The sequence below is a fragment of the Saccopteryx bilineata genome, chromosome 6 (genome assembly GCF_036850765.1).
Source record: "Saccopteryx bilineata isolate mSacBil1 chromosome 6, mSacBil1_pri_phased_curated, whole genome shotgun sequence".
NCBI lineage: Eukaryota > Metazoa > Chordata > Mammalia > Chiroptera > Emballonuridae > Saccopteryx > Saccopteryx bilineata.
In genome coordinates this window covers 155666879-155678991 of record NC_089495.1, presented here as the reverse complement: position 1 = coordinate 155678991, position 12113 = coordinate 155666879, and the positions used below count along the sequence as shown (strand labels likewise).

Sequence of the window (12113 nt, the reverse complement as noted above, 5' to 3'; positions counted from 1 at the left end):
TGAATGAGACTAACTATAAGAACTCTTATAAATGGGGCTCCTTATTATTATTGTACTCACAGCAAAGGTGCTTTCTCTATTTCAGAAACTCAGTGGCTGTTGGCAAAATATTTACAGTTGAAACCACTGAAGAACATTTCTTCAATAGAAGATAATTGAAAGAATTTCTCTCTCATCAGTTGCCATCACTATCACTTCCAAGGAGTCTGATCCAGCCCACTGGACAGACCAGGCCTGGAGAGGACCCCTCACAATGCCAGGATACAGGGCTAGGGTTTGTGGGGGAGAAGGAGGATCCCAGAGACATGCAATAGTAGGGTTTTCATCAGATTATTTAACCAGTCCATAGAGACATGATACCTAGAGTCCTAGAATACCTAAAATACATGATCTCTTAATGTCAAGAAGAGAGTCTTGATGGTCTGGCAGGATTGGGGAAGGAAGACAGAAGACAGACCATGAACCAGGCACACAACAGAACAAAGAATAGGAGTGGACCAGTTAAAGGGTAGCTCCAGAATCAATTTCACAAATATCTTTATTTTGTGACAATCTCATTTTGTGGCTGGGTAGGGTTCTTAATTTGATGGTTCTCCAGGGCTTTCAGTTTTGCCATTCAACTCTCAGACCAGACCTCTTTTTTATAGCGCGCGCGCGCGCGCACACACACACACATTATCACCTTTTCCATTTCCGGCCCTGGCTGGTTGTCTCAGTGGTAGAGAGTCAGCCCAGCATGTGGAAGTCCCAGGTTCGATTCCCAGTCAGGGCATACAAGATAGGCAACCATCTGCTGCTCCACTCTTCCCCCCTCTCCCTTCTCTCTCTCTCTCTCTCTCTCTCTCTCTCTCTCTCTCTCTCTCTCTCTTTTCCTCTTCCACAGCCATGGCTCAAATGGTTCAAGCAAAGCTGGCCCCAGGTGCTGAGGATAGCTCCATGGCTTTGGCCTCAGGTACTAAAATAGCTTGGTTGCTGAGCAACAGAGCTGTGGCCCAGCTGGGACAGACCATCACCTGATAGGGGCTTGCAAAGCAGGGCACATGGCGTAGTCTGTCTCTGCCTCCCTGCCTCTTAATAAAAAAAAAGAAAGAAAAAAGCTTTTATATTTTCTCCAATGTTTTCTGACATTTTCCCCCTAATTTTCACTATCAAATAACACCAAAATAAACATCCTTGAACTCGCTTTGTAGTCCTGAAAAATAAAATCCCAGAAGTAGAACAAGCAGATGATGAACATAGTGTTGAACCAACCCTTCAGAGGTGATGTAACTTTACACTCCCACCAAAAACACAGGTCACTGCTCATTTCCTCAGGCCCTCATGGATGTCTACCTAGGTGTTGGTTGAAAAATAGCACTTTATTTTAGCTTTATTTTACTTTTTTAAAATTTTACTAGTGAAAACAAACATTTCTTGTTGTCATTTTCTACAGAAAGGCATATTAGGATCATGACAGCGATTGCACTATATTTATACATCAGTTTGTGGAGAGGCACCATCTTTTTTGTGTGTGACCGAGACAGAGAGAGAGGGACAGACAGGGACAGACTGACAGGAAAGGAGAGAGACAAGAAGCATCAATTCCTCGTTGCAGCACCTTAGTTGTTCATTGATTGCTTTCCCATATGTGCTCCAACCAGGGGGCTACAGCAGACTGAGTGACCCCTTGCTCAAGCCAGTGGCCATGGACTCAAGCTGGTGAGCCTTGCTCAAACCAGATGTGCCCACACTCAAGCTGGCGATCTGAGGGTTTCAAACCTGGGTCCTCCATGTCCCAGTCCAATGCTCTATCCACTGCACCACTCCCTAGCCAGGCGAGAGATGCCATCTTGACCACACTGAGTCTTCCAATCAGTGAACACAGAATGGCTCTCCTTTCAAATTATTTCATTGGTTTAGTTGTAAATATTTGATTCTTTGTGATGCTATGGTGAATTAAGTTGTTTTCTTAATTTCATTTTCAGGTACTTCATTGCCAGTATATAGAAGTATAATTAGATTCCGTATATTGATCTGGTATCCTACAAACTTGTTTAAATCATGAATTACTTCTAGTATTTCTTTCATGGATTTTGACCATACAGAATCATGTCAACTGAAGACATTTTTACTTCTTCCTTCCCAATCTGTATTTATTTATTTGCCTTAGTGCATTGGCTAACATCTCCAATACAATGTTGAATGGGGGTGGCAGAACCAAACCTCTTCTCCTTGTACTTAGAAGGAAAAGCATCAAGTCTTTCAACAGTAAATATATCAGCTGAAGGCTTTTCACAGATGTCTTTATTAGCTAATGTTGAGTAAATTCACTTCCAGTCCTAATTTGTCAAGGTTTTTTTTAAAATCATGAATAATGTTGAACTTTTTCATGTGCTTTTTCTATCTCCAGTGAGATAACGTCCTTTATTCTATTAACATGTTGTATGAAAATTAATTTATTTTCAAATGTAAAAACAACCTTGGATCTCTGGAATAAACCACACTTTATTGTGGTATATAATTATTTTTACATGTTTCTAGATTCAGTTTACTGAAATATCATTAAGAGTTTTTGTGTCCACATTCATGACAGATATTATTAGTAGGTGGCTGTCTTTGGCTTTGATATTAGAATAATACTAGTCTTACAGAAAGAATTGGGAAGCATTCCTTCCCTCTCAATTTTCTGAAAGAGTTTTCAAAAAGCTAAAATTATTTTTTTCTTAGTATTTTATGGAATCTACCAGTGAAGCCACCCTAGGCTTTTCTTTGTGAGATCATTTTAAATGCTAATTAAATATCTTTATGTATTATAGGACAATTCAGATTTTCTATCTCTTCTTGAGACATTTTAGTAATTTGCAGCTTTCTAGAAATCTGTCCATTTCACCTAAGTCATACCGTTTAATCTAAGTCATATAATTTGTCAGCATAAAGTTTTAAAAATACCACCTTATAATTCCTTCATTTTCTAAAGACTCAGTAGAGGTGTTCTCTCCTCTTTCTTTCCTAACTTTGGTAATTCATCTTTTGACACTTTTATTTTTCATAAGTCAAGCTAAAGATAAAGTCATTTTTTTTGTATCTTTTCAAAGAACTAACATTGGCTTCAGTGATTTTCTCTATTTCTCTGTTTTCTCTTTCTTTGCTCTCTGAAACATATAAAAATGTTATTTCCTTTTTTTCTGCTTTCTTGATCAGAAGCTTGCTTTTCTTTTCTGGTTTCTTAAAGTTTAGGTTACTGATCTGAGAACTTTCTTTTGTATGTAGCTATTTAAAGCTATAAATGTTTCTCTAAGAACTGCTTTAGCTGCATTCCATCAATTTTGGTATGCCTTACATATTGTTTTAATTCAGCTCAAAATATTTTCTAACTTTCCTTATATCTTCTTTGACCCATGAGTTATTTATAAGTGTGTTATTTAATTTCCAATTACATAGGGATTTCCCAGATTTCTTATTGCATATTTCTAATTTACTATCATTGGGGTTAAAGAACACATTTTGTATGAATTTAATCCTTTGAAAATGGTTTTAAAATTGTTTTGTGGCTAAGCATATGGTGTCTTAGAGACAATTCTGTGAGTGCCTGCAGTCATTGGGTGGGGTGATGTAAAGCAGCACTCACGTCTCAGACTCACTCCTGAGTGGCATAGTAGAAACAGACCCCAAGTGTAGAGCAAAGGTTTTGAAACTTAACTTGAACTGGAACCTACCTACAAAAAATGAGACAGGACTTTCACTGTAATATGAATTGGGTTGATAATCTGCTGAAACAAAAACTCAACATTATTTAGGAAATTCTAATATCACACAGAGAGTGTACAACATATAGCCTGTACTCTTTTGTTTTATGTTTTTTGGGGTATGAGAGGTCTACTACTTTTTATTGCTTAGTAGTATTCCATTGTACATAAAGTTGACCTTTGAAGAACACAAATTTTAACTGTGAGGGTCCACTTATATGTGAATTTTTTCAATAAATTTCTGCATTGTTTTTTATCTGTAGTTGGGGATCCACGGGAATGTGGAGGGCTGACTGTACACATGTCTATGCCATTTTATAGAGGGGAGTTGAGCATCTGCAGGTTTTGTATCTGCAGGGAGTTCTGGAACCAATCCCTCACAGATACTGAGGGACAACTAGGTTTTGGGGGAGTCAAAGTTATACATGGATAAATGTCAGCATCCCTAACCCCCGTTGTTCAAGGGTCAACTGGACTACATTTTGATTGTCCTTTCAGTTTCTGAGGAATATTTGGGTTACTCAAGTTTTGGGCTTCTGTGAATAAAGCTGCTGTCAATATATGTATGTACACAGTGTTTGTCTGGATATGCCTTCAGTCCTCTTGGTTAAACACACAGGAATGAAATGGCTGACATATGGTTATTGTATGCTTAACTTTGTAAGAAACTGGCAGCTTTTCCACCAGCTGTTTATAAGACCTCCATTTGACCACATCTTCATTAACACTTGGCATTATCAACCAATCTTTACAATTACAACCATTCTAATGAGCATGCAGTAGCATTTAGTTTGGGGTTTAAGTTGCATTTCCCCGATGAGTAATGATATTGAACATCTTTTCATGTGTGTATTAGTCATTCATATATCTTGTTCTGTGAGGTTTCCAAATATTTTAACTGGGCTGTTTGTCTTCTTATCACTGAATTATGAGTTATAAGATTTCTTTTACATTTCAGATACAAGTTCTTGAGGAATTTTGCGACTTTTGTGTGTGTGTGTGTGTGTGTGTGTGAATCTTTTCTTACATTCTTTGGCTTGCCTTACTTCCTTTCTAGTTTTTGAATGGTGTCTTTGAAATAGCAAAAGTTTTTAATTTTGATGAAGGCTAATGTACCAACTTTAATTGAAATTTAATTTCTGGTTACACCATAAAAAATATGTGGTCTGTCACGTCAAGTTTTAGAAATATATTGGGTGTTTCCTTATGGTCTACTGAGTTTTATAACTATTCCATGGGAGTAGAAATTTAATGTGCTATATTTAAAGGGCAAAATGTAGAAATATAGCCATTTTATTGACTGTTATTTAAACCTCCTATGTGGTTTTCTTCCCCATCTGTCAAAGATGGAGAAGATATTTATATTAAAACACCCCATATTGCCCTGACCAGTTGGCTCAGTGGTAGAGTGTCGGCCCAGCATGTGGATGTCCCGGATTCGATTCCCAGTCAGGGCACACAGGAGAAGCAACCATCTGCTTCTCCACCCTTCCCCCTCTCTTTTCTCTCTCTCTCTCTCTTCCCCTCCCACAGCCAAAGCTCCATTTGAGCAAAGTTGGCCTGGCCACTGAGGATGGCTCCATGGCCTCTGCCTCAGGTGGTATAATGGCTCCGGTTGCAACGGAAAAACACCCCAGATGGGCACAGCATCACCCCCTAGTAGGCAGACTGGGTGGATCCTGGTCTGGTGCATGTAGTAGTCTGTTCCTCTGCCTCCCTGCTTCCCACTTCAGAAAAATTCAAAAAACAACAACAAAAAGCACACCATGACTATTTATGGCAATTTCTCCATGTATTCTTAATACCTTTTCATATTAGATTCAGTACTCTTGCCTTCGGCATGAAAACTATATCCTTTGTCCAGTTTATGAATTGTATTAATGTTAATTTGCAGGATTATGTTATATTCTTTTTCTTTTTATCTAAATACAAGTGATATGGTTTCATCACCCATTTTTATTTTTTTAATATCCCCCTTTACCTTCTTCTACCTGCCCCCACTCTCTTTTTCCTCTTGTAATCACCATATGGTTGTCTAATATAATTTTTGTGTAACTTGTAGTTGTGTCTTTTATAAATAGCATATACATGGCTTTAAGTCATCTAATCAATACTTTTTTTACTAGAAACAATTAACCTATTAATATTTATTATTATAATGATACACTCTGCCTTATTTTGGACATTTTGCTCTGCTTCTGCTTCTGTTCCTTAGGCAATATCTCCTCTCAAGTTTTGTTTTTATCTTCTCAATAGTTTTATGAGAAAGCAACAACTTATTAATTTTACTAATGCTTATGTTTATGTATTTCAAAATTATTTTCACCTACATTTCCTTATTTTTCAGGATCTCTTGAGTGTCAATTCTTTCACGGCGGTGTTTTAGCATACTATACTCCTCCTACCCTCTCACCATTCAGTTATTTCTTGGTCCTTATTAATGTAATCTAGAGATTTAGATTTAAGTTGGTATTAAATTTGTGTTTTCTACTTTATATACTTTTCAAAAATCAATAAATTCAATCTTAAATTTGTTTCTGCCTTGTTATTCTCCATTGGTCTCAACTCATCCTTCAATATGATGGTTTCTCCATGTTTGTGATATCTTTTGCTTCATCTCTAGATTGACTGCCATGCTCATTTTATTTTTTCCAGAAAAAAAAATAGGTGGTATACATTATGTGAATACTTACTAAGAAAATGTTTTTCTGTTGAGTTTTCAAGTGGAAAACTCCTCGGTTATATATAAAATTAGGTCATACCTTTCTCCGTCAGTACTCAGAAGCATTACTTCATTATTTTTCTAATTTTTTGGCCAGTTTCATCTTGCTTAGAAACCTGCAGGATTTTCATTTTATTCTCACCTCTACTTGAAGTTCAATTCTTTTTCTAGAACAGAGGTCGGGAACCTTTTTGGCTGAGAGAGCCATGAATGCCACATATTTTAAAATGTAATTCCATGAGAGCCATATAACGACCCGTGTACATTACACATTATCCAATAAAAATTTGGTGTTGTCCTGGAGGACAGCTGTGATTGGCTCCAGCCACCCATGAACATGAGCAGTAGGAAATGAATGGATTGTAATACATGAGAATGTTTTATATTTTTAACATTTTTTTATTAAAGATTTGTCCATGAGCCATATGTTCCCGACTGTTGTTCTAGAGTGTATCCAGGCTTCATTGCATTAATTTTACTTGATCTGTGGCCTCTTTCCTATAAATCATGTCTTCTTAAAGGTACGCCTTTCCTGAATTTTTTTTCTGAATTTTACAGATCATTTTCAGAAGTATGCTTTTCTCCTACAACTGCTGGATACAAATGTCTCTTCTTTATCCTACAGAATGATTTCAAAAGTTCCACTGTTGTTTGCTTGTGTTTTCTCCTTACTTACCCATGAAATCTGTGATCTGTTAATACCGTATCATCAGCCCCAAGAGCTGCCTTTACTGAGCCAAAGGTGCATGTCAGGGTCTCAGTTTTGCTCAGAAAGTTGCACTGTCAGCCTTAGCAGTTTCACATACCTCATTTTCACCCTTCTTAACTGTCTACTTAAAACTTCTTGCCAGGGTCCCTCTTCAATATTTTCTGCAATCTTCTAAACATTAAGCCAGTCAGAGAGATAACTATGCAGCTCATTGCATATCTGGACCAGATAATCCTTTTCAGGGCCTCAGCTCTGATTGTAGCAGGGAGCTAGGAAAAGACTCCAGGATCTCAGACCCTACTCTCAGGACCCAAACTCACACAACTCAGTGTGAATGGAAATCTAAATAAAAAAATAATAAGAGGGCCTGGCCAGTTGGCTCAGCAGTAGAGCATCAGCCAGGCATGTGGAAGTCCCGGGTTCGATTCCCAATCAGGGCACACAGGAGAACAACCATCACCTTCTCTACCCCTCCCTCCTCTCTCTTTCTCTCTGCCTCTCTGTCTCTCCCCCCTTTCCTGCAGCAACTGTGGCTGGAATGTTTCAAGCAATTTGGCCCCTGGTGCCAAGGATGGCTCTATGGCCTCACCTCAGGCACTAAAATAGCTCAGTTGTGGAGCAATGGAGCAGCAGCCTGGGATGGGCAGAGCATTGCCGAGTAGGGGACTTGCCAGGTGGATCCCAGTCGGGGTGCATGTGGGAGTCTGTCTCTGCCTCCCACCTCTCACTTAATAAAAAATTCAAAAAATTAAAAAAAAAGAAATAACAAGAAAACATAGTTCCAAGCTAATAAAGCCTGCAGGACTCAAAACCTTCTATAGGAATGTTTCTATGACCCTGTCAGTGTGTGTTTGGGACTCCAGAGGAAGATAACTCCAGCTAAAGATGAAACCACAAACAAGTATTGCAACATTCTTTATAATCAAGAAAATTTGAAAAGAAACTAAATACCCTTGAATCTGGGAGCTGATAAATAAACTATGGTACAGTCATGTGATAAAATACATTCAATGTTAAAAGGGTTACACTAAATCAACCTAGATAGGGTGCAGATACATAATATTACATATAAAAGAGCAAAGACTAATACTATATAAAATCCATAGTACTTACCTAACTCTTTAAAAATAGAAGCACAAAAAATGCATATAACATACATCAACATGATATACAGATATAAAATAATAGATTGAAATATTACACACTACGCTGGTTACAGTGGTTTTTTGCAGAGGCGGAAAGGAAAGAGTACTATGATTAGACGTGAATAACAAAACAAACCAAAATGTCATCTGTTATGATTTAGTTTAAATAAACAGCATTAACAATTGTTGATTCTTCATGATGGGTACCTTGGTGTTTGTTCCCTTTATTCTTTCCCAATGTTTTAAATTTTCTCTAAAAACTAAAAAACATACCACTTAATTTGTACAAGAACTGGAAATAGCCTCTGTCTTCCTGAACTGCCAGTTGAAAACAGTTTGCTGTAACTGATCAATAAAACACTATTTATGGGACATGAACAAACACAGAAGTGGTTAACTGGAGCCTTTGCTCTACAAAACCCAATTGCTCATGGGATTTTACCTGTGGACTGATCCATGCTCCCAAAGTGAGATATATAGTATGTTTGCCATTACCTACGTGGGTAGGTGCAACTTTGAAATGATTACTTGGCATTAATTAAGGATGAATTAAGGAAGTCTGAAGAAGGAGACTGAACCCACCTCCTTGTCTGCACAGCTCCCAGAGGCCTCCACTGGCTCCCTCCTCACCGTCACCAGGGAGCTAGCTGCAGGTCAGTGTGCGCCCAGAGGCCTCCACTGGCTCCCTCCTCACCGCCACCAGGCAGCTAGCTGCAGGTCAGTGTGCGCCCAGAGGCCTCCACTGACTCCCTCCTCACCGCCACCAGGGAGCTAGCTGCAGGTCAGTGTGCACCCAGAGGCCTCCACTGGCTCCCTCCTCACCGCCACCAGGGAGCTAGCTGCAGGTCAGTGTGCACCCAGAGGCCTCCACTGGCTCCCTCCTCACCGCCACCAGGGAGCTAGCTGCAGGTCAGTGTGCGCCCAGAGGCCTCCACTGGCTCCCTCCTCACCGCCACCAGGGAGCTAGCTGCAGGTCAGTGTGCGCCCAGAGGCCTCCACTGGCTCCCTCCTCACCGCCACCAGGGAGCTAGCTGCAGGTCAGTGTGCACCCAGAGGCCTCCACTGGCTCCCTCCTCATGCTACCAGGGAGCTAGCTGCAGGTCAGTGTGCTCCCAGAGGCCTCCACTGGCTCCCTCCTCACCGCCACCAGGGAGCTAGCTGCAGGTCAGTGTGCACCCAGAGGCCTCCACTGGCTCCCTCCTCACCGCCACCAGGGAGCTAGCTGCAGGTCAGTGTGCACCCAGAGGCCTCCACTGGCTCCCTCCTCACCGCCACCAGGGAGCTAGCTGCAGGTCAGTGTGCGCCCAGAGGCCTCCACTGGCTCCCTCCTCACCGCCACCAGGGAGCTAGCTGCAGGTCAGTGTGCGCCCAGAGGCCTCCACTGACTCCCTCCTCACCGCCACCAGGGAGCTAGCTGCAGGTCAGTGTGCACCCAGAGGCCTCCACTGACTCCCTCCTCACCGCCACCAGGGAGCTAGCTGCAGGTCAGTGTGCACCCAGAGGCCTCCACTGGCTCCCTCCTCACGCAACCAGGGAGCTAGCTGCAGGTCAGTGTGCACCCAGAGGCCTCCACTGGCTCCCTCCTCACCGCCACCAGGGAGCTAGCTGCAGGTCAGTGTGCGCCCAGAGGCCTCCACTGGCTCCCTCCTCATGCTACCAGGGAGCTAGCTGCAGGTCAGTGTGCGCCCAGAGGCCCAGGGGCAGCGAGGAACCGGCACCCCGAAGACACGCAGCACAGCCCCTTCCCTTTCCGTGTCTGCCGGGGATCCCTTCCCACCAGGGCTCTTGTTCCTGGTCACTAGGGCCACCTCTTCCATTGAGGCTCTGGCGGCAGTGGGTGTCCTCTGACCAAGCTAATATCCCTTCCTCATTCTGAGTTCCAGACCCCATTGCCTGGCTAATTTTGATGAAGCCTTTTAAAAATGTAAATATGCTTTTGTCATATTTAAGATCAGAACATGCCTGGCTACTGAGAGAATGACTTTCAAAAAGGATTGAGTGGTGGCCTCACCTGCTCTTTCATGTCAGCATAGACCTTCTCGGAGTTCAGCTCCACCTGCCGCTTAAACTCCTCCAGGGCAGCGTCTGCCTGCTGGGCCTGCAACCTCTGAACTTCAGTCACACGAGTGAGCTGCTCCTCTTTCTCCCTAGAACAGTTCAGAAAAGCTTCAGAGTCAAAATATCAAAGAACTAGGCTTGAAAGAACAATATTTAACCTTCTCTAAAATAAAATTTGGATTTCAATTTTTTGATCCAAATTCTATAAAACTTTTCTTTATAATGTTGACAATAACATAACTTGTCTTAGGGGGAAAAGGGTATAGACACATACATGTTCTGATGAAAGCACAACCACTTTCTAAGATTTCCTTAAAAACAATTTAAAACCATGTAGCTCCACCAACTGATGAGTGGATAAGCAAAAAGTAGTATAAACAGGAGAGGGAGTGGGGCAAATGCGCAGTAATTGCTAATGCATGTGGTGTATTTGTGGGTTTGTTTTTTTTTGGGTGATGAAAATCTCCTGAAATTAGATAGTAATGACAGTTGTACATCCTTATGAATATATTTATACTAAATTGTACACTTTAAACAAATGACTTTTACTGTATGTGAATTATATCTCAATTTTTAAAATGTACCAATAGAAATGTCTCTAACATGCATGCCTAACAGAAGTTGAGCTGTAAGGTGACAGGTGTGACAGAGCAACAGGATGGCCTGAAATTACCTACTGCCCTCCAGCAGACTTGCCTGAAAACTACCTCATTTCTCTACACCTAGAACTAAAATTATATAGTTAAGAAGGTTCAGTGAAACAAAGATACCTTTGCATATTGGTGGAATAAAACAATAAAGGCTTTAGGTTATAAATATATGAAAGTTAATAATGGCTAACACTGAATTCTCACTAGGAACTGGGTACTGTGCAAAATATTTTTGTCTTCTCTCATTTATTCTTACAGTAAACTTGTATAAGAGTATTATTATACCCCTACTTTTGCAGAACCAGAAACTAGAGCTTCTGGAATATTTCCAAGGCTACGCATCCAGTAATGAATGGGTCAAGCCAGGAGTCCAATCCTGGCAGTCTGCTGCTAGAGCTCATGCTATTGGTGACTGTGCTTTGCCGCTTTCCTGATTTCCCAGATTGGATTTTCTATGGTCTGAATACATCCTCCCAAAATGAGATTAGGGCCCTTATAAAAGAGGCTCCAGATAGATCCTTCGCCAGTCCCACAATGTGAGGGCACAACAGCAGGCGCTAGCTATGAACCAGAAAAAGGGCCCTGATCAGCATGTGACCATGCCTGCGCCTTCATCTTGAACTTCCCAGCCTCCAGAATGGTGAGAAATAAATGTCTACTGTTTATAACCTACCCAATCTGTGGTATTTTGGTATAGCAGCCCAAATAAACAGGACCATCATAAGATTAACTTCCCAAATGGAAAAATTTATACATATATAAAAACACCACCCTATTATTAACTATAATACTAAAGAATGCTAAGAATTGTCACAATTTAACTCACACAAATAAAATTTTTAAAGAAACATCATAATGAGGAGAAAGAAATTTTCCAAACACTGATGCCACCGTGCTTTAAGATGTGGACAAAAACTAATGTGAGCTTTTTGGAGTTACTTGGATCTGAGTTTAAAATCCCCGCTAAGACACTTAATTCCTAGCCTTCCCAATAGAACACATACGTAATATTAAGTATCAAAAATACTAAACTTTTCTCGCCCTGGCCAGTTGGCTCAGTGGTAGAGCGTCGGCCTGGCGTGCGGAAGTCCCGGGTCCAGGTTC

The 12113-nt window shown here is 40.9% G+C and overlaps 1 protein-coding gene across 4 annotated transcripts in view; it reads right to left on the bottom strand.

Moving 5' to 3' along the window:
- CEP112 (centrosomal protein 112) overlaps positions 1–12113 on the bottom strand; it is a 471596-nt gene that overhangs the window by 247911 nt on the left and 211572 nt on the right. For all 4 annotated transcript variants that reach the window (XM_066235884.1, XM_066235886.1, XM_066235887.1 and 1 more), the window contains exon 18: positions 10313–10448. In XM_066235884.1, coding sequence (XP_066091981.1) covers positions 10313–10448 — 136 coding nt within the window. The remainder of the gene's footprint in view (positions 1–10312; positions 10449–12113) is intronic.